Source organism: Crocuta crocuta, unplaced genomic scaffold, assembly GCF_008692635.1.
Source record: "Crocuta crocuta isolate KB4526 unplaced genomic scaffold, BGI_CrCroc_1.0 scaffold153, whole genome shotgun sequence".
In the NCBI taxonomy this organism is placed as follows: Eukaryota; Metazoa; Chordata; class Mammalia; order Carnivora; family Hyaenidae; genus Crocuta; species Crocuta crocuta.
In genome coordinates this window covers 2,899,213-2,918,774 of record NW_027529525.1, presented here as the reverse complement: position 1 = coordinate 2,918,774, position 19,562 = coordinate 2,899,213, and the positions used below count along the sequence as shown (strand labels likewise).

Sequence of the window (19,562 nt, the reverse complement as noted above, 5' to 3'; positions counted from 1 at the left end):
GATCAAGTCAAACAAAAATTTCCTTTATGCAAAACCTAAGCTATGAAATCAATGTAAAGAAGATTAGTCTGGCTTCCTGTTTCTCTTGGCTTATATGGTGTGCTCACTGGTGATGTGCAATATATGGTGACTGGTTGGGGGACAAGTCAACCCATATTGAGAAAGTTGCTTTCTCATGTTCATTGGGAATGGCAACACCTTTCAATCAGGATAAGAACACATGCAAGCAAGTTGGTAAGAAAATTTGGAACATCTCCCTAGTGGACTTTTTACTACCTCACTATGTATTTACTACTTTACTGTGCTTTGATTTGTTGCTTTTTTTTTTTTTTTTTTTTTTTGGTCAAATGTTCATGTATTCTCTGAAGGTTAATTACCAACACCCCCTTGACAGAAGGTACACAGCAGATTTTGTTTTTTGTTTTTTCGGATCCCAACATAAATAATTTCATAGCAAATCAGTCTGAGGCACAGTAGATTAACTTCAGCAGTCACCACAGGGTTAGACTTGGTGAGAAACCCCACAGGGAACCATCTTCCTTCTTATTAGGTGGAGGACAAATACATCAAACCACAGAGTACTCAATAAATCAACCAGTACAGTCTAATTGTACAATGACCCATCTCACTAAGACCATTTTCTGAGAATAATTTGGAGAACTAAAGATTTAAAAGATTCAGAAATCATGACAGATGCTTTATTTTTGTTAGTGCAGAGAAGCAAGCCTATTCTGAAACATCCCCCTCTCAAATATGAGAGGTATTGTGCCTGAACAATACAAGTGAAAGTAAAATGTGACTTAGAAATCCGAGAGATCATAGGAGCCTAGCTAGCCACTGCTGTGAATACAATTTACAATTTACAATTTACAAGGTCATGGAGGGGGAGGAGGCTGCCTTAAGGTTAAGCCAGGTACCTTAACACCAATGGCCTAGGTTGGGAATTCATATTACTCTCTGCCTTGAAAATTATTTATTCCTTTACTCACAGAATTCAGAGTTCAACATTTTTCCTGATATGTCCTTGCTCCCAGGTGATGAACTGGCATTAATCTTCTCTTCATCCATTTCCTAAAACTGTATGGTTGTTAATAATATAATAAATAATAAAATAGAAATAGAAAAGTAGTGCCATAAGGAGGAGAATATATGCTAACTAAGAGAATTGGTTTATTTGCTCTAAGCAAACATGAGATTTTGTTGAACTCCCTGGCAGTCTGGGCACAAGGTAATATTATATAGCTTTTATGATTAAGTGCTAAAGATTAATAATTTGTTAGATGCTTAAGATTAAAGAAATTTTAAGTGTGAGAACTTATACAAATAGAAATGACAATGATATTTGATCTCATAGCAAATTTGAGAAACTGGAAACGGTTTGCACATGTTTGTTCATATAGCAAACCTCACTGTACTCAAATATGAAAGGATGTTTTGCAAGGGGTTAAAGTCATGAAGCAAAGCTGCAACTTAGAAGGATGGAGATTATTCCATATATCTTGGATCTGTGGCCTCACACCAGACTAACAATCCAATTAATCAGGAAGCTTCTTGAAGTTTTCTTCAGCCCAGAGAAGACATCTGACTTAGCAGCTCTGGTGAGAGTCCAGAGGTCTCTATGTTAAAAGGTGTCCCCAGTGAGTGTGATAATCAGCCAAATTTGGGAAACATGATTTTTAAGTCAGCATTTCCTGCAGACACTAGCAGTTCTCTGGGATATTGATAAGTGTTCTAAAAAAAAAAAAAAAGAGGTTTGTGGTCAAAGAAAGTGCTTCCTTCTAGAAGTCTTTACAATGCTAATGCATATGGTGAATTTCCAAGTTTGTGCCTTATTTTGCAAAGGTATTTTACTCTTTTCCCCTAACAGTGCTCTATGAGACTCACATTGGGAAATGTTGTCAAAGACTCCTACCATTTAGGTCATTACTGTAGATGGTGGAGATGAATAATTTGATAGATATTGCATATTAATCTTTTTATGGAATACTCCAGAGGAACCTTATGGGAAGACCAAGATTTTCCTCAAAAAATAGTTCTGGACTTTTCTCTGTGATTCAACCAAGTGTTTCATTGAGACTCCAGATTTCCAGAGCTTGGAGCATTGTATTTGGTGTTACATTTGCTTTTATTAAATAAATGTATGGAGGGGTGCCTGTGTGACTCAGTTGGTTAGCCGTCCGACTTCAGCTCAGGTCATGATCTCACAGTTTGTGAGTTCGAGCCCAGTGTCAGGCTCATGTGCTGACAGCTCAGCGCCTGGACCCTGTTTAGGATTCTGTGTCTCCCTCTCTCTGCCTCTCTCTCTCAAAAATAAACAGACATTAAAAAGTTTTAAAAAATGAGTGTATGGAGCCATGGAGCCATGCCGCCTTAGACCACAACATTCTCAGGGGCAATATTTTATCTGTCATGTCCATTGCATGCTCCAGCCAGCTATGCATATAAAAGTACCCCACATAGAAGATTTTCCAAACATGTATGCCAATTAACAGAAACATTTTAGAGAAAGAGGCCAAAGGGTGAGAAGACTCACTGAAAGAGAACATAAGGGCTGTCCTCAAATAATCAAAAATAGAGTAGACTTGATCTCTATTGCTCTGGCTTACTAGGGAGTTGATCTTTGAAATCAGCCTCCAGTAACGGAATGGGCTTTCTCCCAAATAAGAAGCACTCTGAAAGGAATTGTGCAGACAGAAGATGACCACAGGAATATAGCGAAGGATTTTTTGTATTGGGTAGAAGATAGCACAAGCCTTTTATGCTTCTTCAAGTTTAAGCTAAATTGATTTTCTAAATCCATGCAGTTCAAGATTGTGTAAACTTGCTAGGTGGATACCGGCAAGTGAATGCCTGGTTCCTCAAATGTAAAACTGGGAATCAATCAATGGGGCTTTCTTTTTTTTTCCCAAACAAAATCTTACATGGACTCCTATTATATACAAGCAGAGTTGGTGGGAATTTCTCTGGTGGGTCAGGGAGCACGGAAGCAAGACTTTTGTCCACTTGTTCCCCTCCTAGTCCTGGGTTCCAGGACTCTTGGGATCCCCAGGCAACACTTTGAAAATTACAGACCTAGATAATTACTGAGTTTGGCAGAAAAGTTCTAAAATTCTGATTTGAGGTACACAGAAAAGATTTCAAATATCAAAACAATCATCATTTTGTTCTGTGTTTTATATAATGACAATTGGTGCGATATAAATATAAAACTGTATATATGTATGTTTCTTTCACAACTAGTGGCTAGTTGCTTTTAGGCTTAAAACAAATACTTGAGATTTTTAGCAAATATTTGGGATACTCATCCCTGGGAACTCATAACTGGGAGACAGAATATTTTACTGCATTTTTCAAAATGAACAAGTATTTACCTATTGAATTTTGAATGTAAAAGCTTATTCACAAAATTCTCTTCCTCAATATGGGCAAAGCTTGCAAGATGAGCTCCAAATTCTTCACAAAATGCTTCTGCTTCTCTCCATGTTCTTTTCATCAGGACTTTTTCACTATGAAATACCTGTAGTAAGAGGCAAGGAAAAGTTGACACTACCATGGATAAGGTGAGGCTGTTTAATTCTTGACAAGAAAATAACAGTAATATAATTGTCATTAATCTCTATTAAAAACTTGACCCAGTAGGGAAAATAACATTTATTGAACTTGAATGTGTCTACTCATCGTAAAACTATTATCTCATTTTAGTCTCACAACAAATTCATGAGGACGGCAGAATCAGCTCAGTTTTATAAATGAACTCCTTGAGGACTCTTTTTTTTTTCTTCTAAATTTCGTATAGCTGGCATATACTTGTCCCTTAATAAATGTTTGTCAAGAGATGATGAGAGTCAGGCTAAGAGAGATTACAAATTTCTAGTCACACAGCTACGAATAGGCAGAACTAGGGTTAGGTCCAGCATTCCTTGCTGCAGGAGTCATTGAATTTCCATCCCACCAGATTGCCTTCTGACAAATTAGAATTGGTGGATGATCATGAATCTGGCTGACCCATGGCAAGAAATGAGAAATGAGACCTGGGACCTAGGGCAGGTATATTACTAAGATCTTTAGGGCTTAGCTGTACCTAAATTCTCTGCTGTATCTCAGCTGTCCTCGCAGTAGCAGGAAGAGGTCAGTCAAATGGAGAGTCTGGTGCTGACTTTATGTAAGATCAAGGGTGAGGGTCCAAAAACACAGAACTCCAGATCCTGGGCCTCTGTGCCCTCCTCGTTTTTAATTGTCTGACACTGCACCCGAATTTCTGATGCCAGGCAGGCACCCTGAGGCCAGGCTTCACCAGGCTCTGATTTGCTGAGACCAGAATGAATAGCTTCCCCAGTCCTCTGGGCCACAGCACAGCTTTTCCATCTTTTAAATTATATGTCAAAACTCAGCTCCTCTGGAAACCTTTTCTTGAAGCACTTAAAATTCATCAATCTTACCACCATGCCCATCAAACACACCTTACATTTGTTGACACATCAGGGTAATATAAAGTAGAAAAAGCACTGGACTGGGATTCACAAGACCAGGAATTTATTCCAACTCTGTCAATAAATAATTGTGATCTTGGTCAAATCACTTCATCTTGCTGCCTCAGTTTACTCATTTGTAAGGTTTAACATTGCTTTGTGAGGTCACTGTTAGCCAATGAATTCAATGTGGGATTGTGCACATGTATATTCAATTGAGTGCATTCAGAGATGTTTCATGATTAAAGGATTGTAGGTAGTGATTTGTATCTAGGATCTAAAGATGATTTGCAAAAAGACATTTCTTCACACTTTTTTCACACACACACACGAACACAAACACACACACACATCAAATGCATGTATTAATTTTTTTGATCCTCAGGTGTCTGGCAAGCTGCAAAAGCTATTCTTAGCAGCAAAATGGTATTATTCCATAATAAAGATTTTATTCATTTTCTTACAAATGATATGGATTTGTATCATTTCAATACCCAGTGAGCAGTACAATGCAACAAGAACAACATTGACTGGGGCCTGGATAACAATCAGTATGAAGAGGCCTTCAGTATCACCAGTGATATGGCAGTCTTTCAACTTAAAATTATTTTGGAATATAACTTAAAAGATAGAAATGGTCAACAAATATTAAGTACCTGCTCTGTGTCAGACACTGTTCTGGAATAAGGGAATTTGAGATACATGGACAAAACTGAAATAATGTTTGTTCCATTGAGAATGTCTAGGTACCCTTGGCATCACCTTGAAGCAGCTCGCCAAGCCAGGCTCTGATTCCCAGTCCAAGTAGCAGTGGTGAAAGGGCCATATCTCTTCCTGCTCTGTTTTCTCCTGATTTCCCACTTGTTGCTTACACAGGGACATCGCTTTAAATTGTCTACAGTCCTTCACTTCCCAGCGACCAGGTGGACTCCTTCCTCGCATGACAACACAGCCACCACTGTAGCCTAAAAGCAGAAAACAACACTTAAAAATGTTTATTTCTTTATTTTGAGAGATGGGGGGGCATGAATGTGAATCGGGGAGGGGTAAAGGGAGAAATCCCAAGCAGGTTCCACACTGTCAGTGCAGAGAGAGCTCAATGTGGGGCTTAATCTCGTCAACTGTGAGATCATGACCTGAGCCAAAATCAAGAGTTGGGCACTTAACAAACGGAGCCACCCAGGCACCCTAAAAACAACACTTTTAAGATACTAGAATGACTAGAACATTTTGTTCTTGGAAGACTGGTCTTTAGAGGGTTGCCTAACTGACATCTCATAATGAAGAGCCCACAGAAGAACAATAAAGATGAGGAAGAATGCTTTATTAACAGGACTATCTTCTCTTCATCTTTGGAGAAAAGAATAGAAGATGAAAAAGTGAGGGAAGAGACTCTGTGAAGAATGAAATTTGGACATTTTGAGCTCAGATGGTAAATGATAGAAAACTAGGCACTGTTTAACCATGGACTGAAATATTCCCCATATTCAGACATATCCCATTTCAATCAAATGCCAACTTTCCTCTACTTTCAATTATTGTGCTTGTTTAACTGAATGGAGAAAAATTTAGCCCACCATTTACTGAGCACTTACTCTGCACAATGTGCTTTGAAACCCCTTTGTGAAAAAATTAACAATGAAAAATGCATAGTTCTTATCCTCTGAGAAATAGATTTGACCGGGAAAATACATAAATGATGGATTCAAGGCAGACTGCAAGGTACACCACAGAAAACCAAACTGTAAACCATGGGAGAGTGAAGAAAATGATATAAATTCTGTGTGGGGTAAAATTCTAGGGGTAGGAATAAAGGGAGACATTAAGGAAAAGGGAAAGACCATCTAGTTCTGGATGAAGCTCTATTCTTTTGTGTATGTTTGAACATTTTGGAAAACGAACCATATTTTTCCATACAAACGATCTCTATGTTGAGTTAAGGTGCTCAAGTTTGTCTTCGAATCTATACAGCTCATAGGATAGCTAAAAAAATATACACCTCAAATTTCAGTGAATAGTAGAAAACAATCCCATTTGAAAAATAGAATAATAATTGAGTAAAAAGGAACCTTTTTTCTTGAAGCCAAAGTGATCATTCATTCATCTAAATAAAATTCAACCACAACAAAATTGTGCATCTATATCTACATACCAGGCTAGTCTGCATATTAGCTGCTAGAGAAAGGAGGACAAAACAAAATAAAACAAACAAAACCCAGCTCCTTATTTTACTGTGAGGCATAGATACATTAATTGCATTGAACATAATGTGTGAAGTACTATAGTAAAGGAGAGTTCAGATTTCTGTGGAAGTTTTCATAAGGGGTGATAGAGTATGCCTCAGGATATCAGTAAAGGATTTGCAGGAACTGACATTTTAGCTGAGATTTGAAGACTGAAAAGGAGAAAAAGAGTTTTCAAGGGGTGCTTGTAAAAAAAAAAAAAAGCAACCAATTATAGATGGAGCATCTGAAGACTCTGATGACTCTGGACCTAAAGGCACTTTTAAAAATGTAGTCACTCGGTACTATACATTTGTCTTGCTTAATTTCCTTCACAAAGAACAGCTTCAGGTTTTTTTTTTTTTTTTTTTTTTTTTTTAGATACATGGTAACTGGATTTGTCTTTGTCAGCCATGGGTGGTTATTTTATGCTCACAGAAAGACTAAAGAGAGAGTTGAAGAAGAGGGGAAGGGAGAAGAAAGAAGACAGAGGAAGACATACAAAGAGCCTCTCCTAAAGTAACAGAAGAGTTTGTGGAATAGGAGAAAGAATAAGTGGGCTATACCCCAATGTTCATAGCAGCACTCTCAACAATAGCCAAAACATGGAAAGAGCCTAAGTGTCCATCAATGGACGAATGGATCAAGAAGATGTGGTTTATCTATACAATGGAATACTACATGGCAATGAGAAAGAATGAAACCTGGCCGTTTGTAGCAACATAGATGGAACCTGAGAGTTTTATGCTGAGTGAAATAAGTCAGGCAGAGAAGGACACATACCATATGTTTGCACATATAGGAGGATTAGGAAGAACTTAACAGAAGACCATGGGGGAGAAGAAGGGGAAAGATAGTGGGGGAGAGGGAAGAAGGCAAACCATGAGAGACTCTTGAATGCTGAGAACAAACTGAGGACTGATGGAGGTGGGGAAGGGGGTGATGGGCATGGAGGAGGGCACTTGTTAGGATGAGCACAGGGTGTTATATGGAAACCAACTTGAAAATAAACTATTAAAAAAAAGAATAAGGCGGCTAAAGAACCAGTGTTTGTGTCTTCAACAATCCTGAGTGTACACGCTGTGTTAGTCACAAGGCATCACGGCCATCCACAAGAAGCCTACAGTCGTGTGTGTGTGTGTGTATGTGTGTGTGTGTGTGTGTGGTGTGTGTGTGTGTGTGTGTGCATGCTGATGTGTCAAAGAGACCCACAAAGGTGAAAATGACCGGTAGTAAACAAGAAAACATGCTTACTACTGACTTGTATAGAAGCAAAGAAAGTCAAGAGAGAGTTGGTTCATACAAAAGCCATCAGTTGGCTCCATTGGCCAGAACACCTAGTTAGTGTTAAAGATGAATGAAAGATTGGGGCCCACACAAGGGGGAAAGATTACAGCATGCAACTGCAGCCTGCCATGAATGGAGCTTTGCAGTCTTCTGTGATGTACTTTTGGAATGCAGCTCACAATCTAGCTGGGTCCTGAACAATAGAGGAGATGTTGCATACTCTGTGTGATGAGATTCTAATGAAGTTGAACTATGGAAATCCACATGAAAGACCCAAACATAATATGCTAATGGAGTAGCTCTAGTTGAAAGAACAGGACAAACATGCACTCCCTCTCAATTCTTCCATCCTTCCTTCCCTAGCAGCCTTTGACTTGGAACCTGAAGTCTGGACTGCAGTCTCAGCACAAATATTTAGTAACTCAAAACTCGAACAGCTTAATTAATCACACACACACAGACACACACACACACACACACACACACCACACACACCCTGCCTGAAATGTGGGGATAATAATTCCTTTTTTTCCTTAGTGGTTATCATGAAGATCAAATGGAATAATGTATTTAAAAGCACCCTGAAAGACAGGAAGGGCTAGAACCAGCCCTAAGATGTTGCTTCTATTCTTTTTTGACTTCTTATTACAAAAGCTGGGGATTTTGTTGTATGAGTTCTGCCTGAATGTTCAAAGAATTTTTAAAAAGCTCGAATCAGCAAGTTTAAAATGTAATACACTTTTTTTTGTTGGTCTTGCATTTTGTCTTACTTTTTCACATCAGACAATGATTAAATAGCTTTGGTTTTAGATACTATAGATACTCAACTCATCTTCATTAGTGGAGAAGGAGATGTTTGTGAACTGCTATGAAGGTGAAAGTGTTGCAGGAGTATTACTGGGATTCTAAAGTGGTTAACTTAATGGAACATTTGACCCAAATTTTGGAGTCTCAGCCCCAAAGAAGCAGTAAAGCAGTGTAATAAAGGGAGACCGGGCTAAGGGAGATATAAACCAAATTTATAATCCTATTTTTGTGGGCATGCTTGCAAAAAGCCAAATAATAAAGGTAGAGTATGGGTAGGAGTAGAGGGGGTTTTTCTCACAGAGATATTGTTCTCAAATTCAATAACTCCTCTCCCATTGGAGAAGAAAAATTATCATCTTGTTTCTCAGTAGTGAATTTCACATTTAAACTGAGTCTCCGTATCTGCCTCATTCTCCCTCTATTCCCCCTTCACTCTCTCCATGGAACATGAATGAGGGGCCCCTGGGTGGCTTAGGCAGTTAAGCACCTGACTTTGGCTTAGGTCACGATCTCAATGTTCCGTGAATTAGAGCCCTGCATTGGGCTCTCTGCTCTCAGCACAGAGCATGCTTCAGTTCCTCTGTCCCTCATCTCTCTGTCCCTCCCCTGCTCACGTGCTTGCTCTCTCTCTCTCAAAAATAAATAAACATTAAAAAAACACACAAAACATCTGTGTTTGGGGGCGCCTGGGTAGCTCAGACAGTTAAGCATCAGACTTCTGCTCAGGTCATGATCTCATGGTTTGTTTGAGCCCCACGTAAGGCTCTGTGCTGACAGCTTGGAGCCAGGAGCCTGCTTTGGATTCTGTGTGTGTCTCTCTCTGCCTCTCCCACACTTGTACTCTGTCTCTTTTTCTCTCTCAAAAATAAATAAAACATTTTTTAAAAACACCATGAATGGGATAAATTTGAGTCAATTAAGAAATTCCAATCCACTGTTCTAGCCACTTCCATTTGACAACACTATCTAACCATATACATTGAACTGTGGTAAGAAAGCCTCCATCTTTCACCCCTCTGGTCAAATACCTGAAAGCAGACAAACAAAATATGTGTGTGGCCTCAGGGTAGGAGGGAACTGTAGCTGGGCCTTCAGAGCCTCTGGCAATTGTTTTTCTTAAATCTGTGTAGTTATTTTCTTGTTCCCTAAAATAGACCATTCCCATCCCATCCTTACTTCTTTTTTTTTTTTTAAGTATAACCAAGTGAGATTTATTCCAGGTGTGCAAAAATAATTCCACATTTGAAAACCAATTAATGTAATCCATCGTATCAATAGACTAAAGGAAAAAAATAATATGATTATATGAATATCATATCCTTACTACCCACATTTCTTCTCTGTCCTTTTCTCCATCTTCATGATGTGGAGAAAAGTGATGCAATGCGGGTAGCTTTAGATGCTGTTAGATATTTTATATGGTCTTTTTTTTTTAACCTCAAAAACGCTGAGAATGGATATCAGTATTTACAGTTTGCTAATGGAAAAATTGGGACACAGAGGTTTGGTGACTTGCCTAAGGCCACATAGTGAGGGGTTTGATGAAGAATTTGAAAACAGATTTAACTAAGTCTACAATGAGAAAATGTCAAGACACAGAGTAGGCAGACATTCAATAAATACCTGTTGAATGAATGATTGAATCTTCCCTTAAAATTATGTTCCTCCATTTCCATAGTCACGTTTCTGTTCTGTTTGACCACAGCATTTCCTTAACCATCTCTGATCCCATTTTTACCTGATATGACAGTTACTTACATGATTATTAAAAAATATGAAAATATCCATGGTGCCCAGAAATGAGAATACATTTGTCCTCATTTATGTGGTGGTTCATTTCAGAACTCTGGGAAGCCTTAAAATGGATCAGCCTATCTACCTGCTGGCTGGACAGGATTTTCCTTGCTATGTGGAGGGCACTTTCAAGAAAAGTAAAACTGATTTGCTCTACTGGGATCCCATTTTCCTTGTCACTGGCAGATTTCTATTGATTTGGAACAATTGGGGTAGATGTTCTGGAGCTATCCCATTTGAGTGAAACACACGTTTTCTGCAGTGGCAGCTAGATCTAGAAACAAAACTTTTGTCACAGAGCCTGAGGAATAGATGGATACAGAATAATGATCTCAAAGTGTTTCTCTTTTGTACAGAAAACTATGAAACTGTAATATAACATGGAAAAGATTTTTGAATGTCTTAATAAGAATGGACTCATTTTTCCCCCTTCATTGGAGAACAGCCTCCATTTATACTGAATCTTTAAGGTATAAAGTACATTGTAGTTTCTAATACATTAGTGTCCCTAAATAAGAAAGGCCCATTTTTTCCCTTTAATCACTGGTACTACTTAGTATGTATCAAAACTTATCTTCCTGTTTTATCTGAATAGTTACTTCTCTTAAATACCAAGTGCCACAGTCTCTTTGCTGTTGTTGTTTTAGTAAAGTAGCAGGAAACTATACCTTTATAAAAATATCCCAGATAGGAAGCTATGAAGTAACCCCTAATGAATCAATGGATCTAGGCATGGATAATTAGTGGCTTCTAACATTGTAAAAAGTGAGAAAAGTGAACATAATGTGCCTTAAGATAGAACACACAACTACTTATGACATGTTTTCCAAAAGAAAATAAAAGAAAATCTGAATTATATAATGCCTTTGATTCTAACTTCTTAAAAATAAAAATGTCACTTTTATAGAAAATAAAGAGGATAGAGTAACACATTAAACAACATGCAGGGATTCCACCAAAAAGTCCTGACTGTAGGAAACTGCAGGACAAACAACCCATTTGCATTGGCAAATAATTTTTTTTTTAATGGGAGGGGGCAAAGAAGAAGGAAATGTAGAGATTAAAATAGACTTTGGGAGATCTATCAACCAATTGCAAATGTGTAAGCCTTCTTGGATCCTGATTCAGACAAACCGTAAAATGTGTTGTATAATATTATGAATCATTTAGGAATTTGAGCACTAACTGAAGATTTATGATATTATGAAATTATAGTTAATTACATTTAGCTGTGATATTTGTCTTATATTTATGTTTTTAAAAAGAAGTCTGTATTTTTTAGAGATAATACTGAAATATCTGTGGATGACACAATATAAAGTCTGGGATTTGCTATGACAAAATATCACAAGTGTTGGAGAGAGTGGGTAAGTGTATAGATGAAACAAGATGGACCGAGAGTTGATAATTGATGACACTGGGTGATGTGTATATGGTGGGTCATTACACTATCTGGTGAACATAATACAATGTTGAACAAAGTGGCAGAACCGTGGTATCCCCACAGATTGAATATTCTGATGATATGACATAAGGACAGACTCTTGGCTAAGTTTATAAAAATACTGCAGGCTTCCTATTCAGTGGTCAATTTATATAGTCGGTCTGGGCTGGATTAAGATTCTGACATGAGGACGAAGTTAATGGATACTTTTGTGACAGGCAGGAAAAAAAAAGTGATTTAGGATGGCATTTCTGCAAACTGCAATTTAAAAGAAGAAAGGAAACACAGAGGCTTTTATATTGCTATTTTCTTCAAAAAAAGATTTACATTTTCATCTTATTCAGAGACAATTTACTCAATGTCAGTCAGCATGAGCAGCCAAACTGAGCATCATGATATTATTTTTGCTTCAGGGAGAAGAGGAAAAGAGTAGTGCCACTCAAATAAATTACAGCAGAAACTTATGAATGACAAGGAGCTCTGCTTCAGTTCCAGATTTTAGATATCCAAATACGCCCCAAGGAAGGTAACATTAAGAACCAAGATTTTGTCTATTCAAAATGTATTAATTTATTTTGACAGGTATAGACATTCCTAACAAAATTCCAAAGTATATTAGAAATGAAACCAGAGCTTTTTTTTTTTTCAGTAATAGTGTGACATGGAACTTCACTATTCTCTACATTTTAATAATATTCACAGATTTGTAGAATGAGAATGTTGTTTACTGAGTGAATTATGATGTTTCTCATTTGGAGCCAAGCAGGGTCACCAAGTTTCTGTATACATTTCCTAAGCTGATGTTTACACACAAAAAAATCTAATTTGTCTTAACTTCACCTTACGGGCATCTTTAAAAAGTATAGTTTTTTTATGGGAATAATAAACTATATATTTTAGAGCATTTCAGATTCAGAGCAAAACTGAGTGGAAAGTACTGACTTCCTTTATACCTCCTACCTCAAATAGGTAAAAACTTTCCCACTACTGACCTCTCATACCACAATGGTACATTTGTTAAAACCTACAGTGACACATAATTACTACCCCAAATCCATGATTTACATTAGGTTTCATTGTTGGCATTGTACATTCTATGGTTTGGTCAAATGTATAATTACATATGTACACCATTGTGTACATATAGAATAGCTTCACTGCCCCCGAAATCCTCTGAGCTCGGCCTGTTAATCCGTTCCATCCCCTGACCCCTGGAAACCACTTTTTACTAGTAATCTTTTTACTGTCTCATAGTTTTGCCTTTTCCAGAGTGTCCAATGGTTTGAATCATATAGTTTTTAGACTTCTCAACTGGCCTTTTCCACTTAGTAATATGCATTTAAGTTTCTTCCATGTCTTTTAATGGCTTTATAGCTCATTTCTTTTTAGCAGTGAATAATATTCCATTATACAGATGTCCCATGTTTTGTTTATCCATTCACCTGCTAAAGGACATCTTGATTAATTTTATGTTTTGGCAAGTATGAATAAAGCTTAAATAAAAACCTATGTGTAGATTTTTGCGTGAATATCAGTGTTCAGTTTATTTGGGTAAATGCCAAGGAGTGTGATTGTTGGGAGTGTGTGAGAGTATGTTTAGTTTTGTAAAAAACTGTCAGATTGTCTTTGAAAGTAATATACTATTTTGCTTTCCCACCAGCAATGTATGAGTGTCCCCATTGTTCCATATCCTCATCAGTGTTTTGGATTTGGGTCATTTTAGTAGGTATCTTGTTGTTGCAATTTATAATTTCCTAATGACATATGATGTTGAACATATTTTCATATGCTCACTTGCCATCTATATATCTTTATTTAAGGTCTTTTGTCCATTCTTAATTCTTGTCCTTCATTTTCTTATTGTTGGGTTTTAAGAATTCTTTGTATATTTTGGATTACAGTCCTTTATCAGATGTGGTGTTTGCAAATATTTTGTCTTAGTGTGTAGCTTGTCTTCTCATTCTCTTGGCACTGTCTCAGAGCAGAACTTTTTAGTTTTAATGAAGTCCAGCAAATCAATTGTTTCTTTCATAGACTGTTCCTTTGGTGTTATACCTAAAACGTCATAAGTCATTGCTTTTCCGAAGGACATCTAGGTTTTTCTATTATGTTATTCTCTAGGGTATTACAGCTTTGGGATTCACATTTAGCTCCATGTTTATGTTAGTCAATGCGTGGGCTCTCTATTCTGTTCTACTGACTTGTTCCATCCCCCACTCTTCCTCCTCGCCAATACTGCACTGTCTTGATTATTCTAGCTTTATAGTAACTCTTGAAGTCAGGTAGTGTCAGTTCTCTGACTTTGTTCTTCCACATCAATATTTAAATGGCTCTTCTTGTTCTTTTGCCTTTCCACATAAACTTTGGAATCAGTTTGTCAATATCCACAAAATAACTTCCTGGGATTTTGATTGGGATAGTGTTGAATCTATAGGGCACTTTGTGAAAAACTGACATCTTGACAATATCAAGTTTTTCTGTCCATGAACATGGAAGATCTCTACATTTATTTACTTGTTCTTTAATCTCTTTCATTAAAGTTTATAGTTTTCCTCATAGACTTTGTACATATTCCATTACATTTTTATACAAGTATTTCATTTTGGGGGCTGATAATGTAAATGATAGTATATTTTTAAGTTTAAACTTCATTTGTTCATTGCTGTTATACAGGAAAGCAATTAACTTTTGTTTATTAATCTTTCATATTGCAATTTGCCATAATCACTTATTCAAGTGATTTTTTCATTGACTCTGATTTTCTACATAGACACAGTCTTATCATCTGTGAACAAAGTTTTATTTATTTCTTCCCAATCTGTATGCTTTTTATTTGCATTTTTTGCCCTACTAGCTAGGACTTCTAGTACAATGTTTAAAAGATGGGTTGATAGAGAATATCCTTGCCTTGTTCCTGATCTTAGTGGGAAAGCTTTTAGTTTCTCCCCATTAATTATGGTATCTGTGGGTTTTCTAGATGTTCTTTGTAAAGCTGAAGAAGTTCCCCTCTATTCCTACTTTGCTAACAGTTTTTAAAATAAATATGTATTGGATTTTGTCAAGTGTTTTTCACCATCTACTGAGATGATAATATGACTTTTTTTTTATCACCTGTTGATGTGATGGGTTACTCTAATTGATTTTTGAATGTTGAACCAGCCTTGTATAACTGGAATAAATCTCATTTGATTGTGGTGTATAATTCTTTTTTTACATTATTGGATTCAATTTATTATTTTATTGAGAATTTTGCTGTTTTGTTCATGAGAGACATTGTTTTTTAGTTTTCTTTTCTTGCAATATCTTTGTCTAATTTTGGTATGAGGGTAATGCTGTCCTTAGAATGGGACAGGAAGTATTCCCTCTGCTTTGGTCTTCTGGAAGAGATTGTAGAGAACTGGCATAATTTCTTCCTTAAATATGTGGTAGAATTCACCAGTGAACCAATGTGGACCTGATGCTTTCTGTTTGGGAAGGTTATCAATTTTATTTCAATTTCTTTAATAGCAATAGGCCTACTCAGTCTGTTTCTTCTTGCATGTATTTTGGTTGATTGCATCTTTAAAGAAATTGGTCAGTCTTATCTAGGTTATCAAATGTGTGGATATAGAGTTGTTCATAATATTCTTTTATTATCCTTTTAATGTCCCTGCATCTGTAGTGATGTCTTCTCTTTTATTTGTGATACTAGTAATTTGTGTCTTCTCTCTTCTTTTATTGAGCCTGACTACAGGCTTATCAATTTCATTGATCTTTTCAAAGAACCAGCTTTTGGTTTTGTTGACTTTCTTTATGGAGTTCCTGCTTTCAATTTTATTGATTTCTGCTCTAATTATTTTTATTCATTTTCTTCTGCTTACTTTGGATTTAATTTTCTCTTCTTTTTCTAGTTTCCTAAGGTAGAAGCTTGGAGTTCTGATTTTAGATTTCCACTTTCATTTAGCTTAAGATGTTTTAAAATTCCTCTTTAGATTTCTTCTTTGACCCACATGTTATTTAGAAATGTGTTGTTTAATCTCGAAATATTTTGGAATTTTCCAGCTATCCTTCTATTATTGGTTTCTAGTTTAATTTCACTGTGGCTCAGGAGAAGACATTACATGATTTCTATTCTTTTAAATTTGTTAAGGTATGAGGGGAAGCGTGGTGATGGGCATGGAGGAGGGCACTTGTTGGGATGAGCGCTGGGTGTTATATGTAAACCAACTTGACAATAAAGTATAAAATAAATAGATAGATAGATAGATAGATAGATAGATAGATAAACTTGTTAAGGTATGTTTTTTGGCAAGTACGTGGTCTATTTTAGTGAACATTTCATGTGAGCTTGAGAAGAATGTGTAATTTGCTACTGATGGAGTAAGTAGACTATAGATATCAATTATATCCTGTTAATCGATGGTACTATTGAGTTCAACTTTGTCCTTACTGATTTTCTGTGTGCTGGATCTGTCCATTTCTGATAGAGGGATATTACAGTCTCCATCTGTAATAATAGATTCATCTATTTCTCTTTGCAGTTCTATCAAGTTTTTTGCTCATGTATTTTGACACTTTGCTGTTGGGTGCATACACATCAGGGACTGTTACGTTTTCTTAGAGTACTACTCCTTTACCATAATATAATATCCCTTTTTTTAATCCTTGAAAAATGTCCGTGTTCTGAGGTCTGCTCTGTGACATTAATATAGCTATTCCTTCTCTCTTTTTATAAGTATTTGCATAGTATATCTTTCTCCATCCTTTTACATTCAATCTACATGTGCCTTTATATTTTTTCCTTTCTTTTATAAAGTGGGTTTCTTATAGTCAACAAACAGTTGGTCTTGTTTTTTGATCTGCTCTGAAAGTCTCTGTCTTTTAATTGGTATATTTAGTCCTTTGACTAATTATTATTATACATTTGATATAAGAAAATTACTTTGATAGTATTATAATAATACCTATCTTTCCTCATGGAAGAGCCTGAGGCCTCCTAACCCATTTCCTCCAGAAATACATTTAGAGGTAACCTATTGCCTATCATCTCTTGGGTGGCCCTGATTGAGGTCCACAAGTAAGAAAGGGACCAAGGAATCCAAATAGGAATTCATGCTGATGTAAAGGGGTGTTGGGTCTAGGCTTGTTACCTAAGGGCCTAAAGCTTGTTCCAAAGGGGCTAGTTCTAGTGTACTTTGTGGCTGAAGTCATTAGTTTCTCTGGAATTGACTAACCTGGCACAATTTCATGTTTGGGGATCCAGAGCTGAGCATATGAGGATGAACTAATAGAGCAACTCTGAAATCCTGGCTAAGGATCACGGAAGTCCATGGAGGAGATGGATTAACAGGAGTGTTGCCTAAGTAATGGGTCAGCATTCAACAGCAAAGCGGCAGTGACCGTGGACTGATTAGATGTATCCATATGTGCCCATTCACTGTGTTTTGAAGTATATCAGACTAGTCTGGACTGAGTAAGCCCCTGATATCCTTGGACAATCAAGGGGGAGGCTGGGTAAAAGCCTTTAGGAGGAAGAAAATGGACTTCCTGCTAATAAAAGCATGTGTGGTCTTGAGCAATGAATTTATACCTTGAACCTGTCAAATGTCACATGCATCATACTTTTAAAAATGGCCAGCCACATATTACCCCCTGAGAACCTGTGGTAATTGTTTTAATTGATTTAGGCATTAAGAAAACATTAAGGAAGCACCAAAGGAGGCAGATCACAGGGTTGAAGGAATTTTGAGCAAAGAAAACAGGAGGGAGGGGTGGCGTTATAGTTCCCTCTACTCACGAGGCTGATATGCATTCCAGTGTGTGTACTGCACTGGCTCAGACTTCTGCCCCTCTGCTGTCTTCCAAGTGTATTCTCCTGTGTCATTTTGATCTTGAAGAGCTATCCAAAAATAACTGTCCTTCGTTTTTGCCACACTACTGATCAAACTGGTAATAAAAGCCTGTTCAAACCTTAAAAATGGAAAAAGGAAATGGTTATAGTAAGTTTTGGGGCAATGAAAAATTGTCATTAAAGCATAATGAGGTGCACAGAATGGCACCAGAATAAGCATTTCTGATGAATTCTTCAGAACATGGGGCAGAAAAATACTCATAGACCCTGAACATTACTAATACATGCCAAATGTCACTGCAATGCTCAGAAATAGATGAGTGAGGAGAATTTGAGTCTCAACAACAGAGCTTAATTATTTCAAGGAATAGAGTCCAGCTCCGGTTTCAGAGTATAGGTGGTAAAGCCCATAAAGCTGGCAATATATTTCTTGGCATAGCAAGTGCCCTATTTTTGTAATTAGGCCACACAGCACATACCTCGCTATAATGTGCATGCAGTGTGGAACTAGTAGTGGGGAGGAGACCTGAGCATCTGCCAACATGGACTTCACATGCACCCACCCACCACACTTGCCTGGTGAGAATGGAGCAGGTTTTGGAGTAGCAATTTTATGTATCCCAAATCAGTTTGTTCATAAGCACATGGAGTCCTTGGCTTATTCAAATGTGTTCAGATGGGCATATTCACTGGAGATAAATTTAAAACCCTAGGAACTAATCCAAAGATGTGCACCCACCAATATTTTCCCCACACAGCTGAATGAATTAGTGTTCATTGATTGGTGGCAGTGCTCCTTCCCCAATATAAATGCATCAAAAGTGGAATCTGGAAAATTTGTGTATATGCTTCCACATGAATACCTAATAGAAAAATGTGAGTATTAAAATTTAACTAGCATTGAAATTTTAAGCTAAGCTTGAAAAATTTATTTTTAATACACATGAAGTTTTGAAGAAACACATTTCTAAAAGTGATGACTTTTGGCCAGAACTGCTGAGTCAATGAGAAAGGGAAAGCCTGATGTAATTACCCAGAAAACCTTAAAAAGAAAGCAAATTAGACTTTTTTTCATTCAATTCTGGAAGTTTTTCATTACCATGCATCTTTAAGTTGCTTAAGGAAACAAAAGCAATGAGGTCATTCAAGAATAGAAAAGCTTCAAGGGAAATGGGGGGAGGGGAGAAAAGAACACAAGGATGTAAAATTTTTAACTGCCTTATGAACATCACTAGCAATATTTAGTGATCTTAGGCATCTATGATACTCATCTTTGCAGGGCATATAGATTTTTATTATGCTTTACTAAATATTTCCTATAGGTACTATTAATAATCTACAAAGCACACATTTAAAACTAGAAAAGCTCTTTTTTAACCAGATTGCAGTGGCAGAATTTTATGTAAATATAGTGTTTTAAATGTAAAAAATCTTTCTTCAAAAGGATGATACATAAAACTAAATATTGTCTAGGTGTTATTGTAATTTTCCTTACACTTCCAATGGTTCATCCTCTCATAATTTAGAATCTGCTTTTCCTTCTCCCCTCTGAGACAGAGTAGCATTGTTATCATGCCCAGCCGATGCCTTAAACTGCTGTCCTAGGAGGCTAGCAAGGCACTGCATTGTGGAGGCTATGGCCAGACCACTATTCACTGCGCCGGTTCTAAACCCAGGGGACATTGCTGGCTCTTCCATGACCTTGTACT

The 19,562-nt window shown here is 37.0% G+C and overlaps 1 protein-coding gene across 2 annotated transcripts in view; it reads right to left on the bottom strand.

The window, feature by feature from the left end:
• PLA2R1 (phospholipase A2 receptor 1) overlaps positions 1-19,562 on the bottom strand; it is a 117,817-nt gene that overhangs the window by 36,500 nt on the left and 61,755 nt on the right. For both annotated transcript variants that reach the window (XM_077760968.1, XM_077760969.1), the window contains exons 11-13: positions 17,800-17,972; positions 5,232-5,434; positions 3,372-3,517 (exon numbers count right to left, since the gene is read on the bottom strand). In XM_077760968.1, coding sequence (XP_077617094.1) covers positions 3,372-3,517; positions 5,232-5,434; positions 17,800-17,972 — 522 coding nt within the window. The remainder of the gene's footprint in view (positions 1-3,371; positions 3,518-5,231; positions 5,435-17,799; positions 17,973-19,562) is intronic.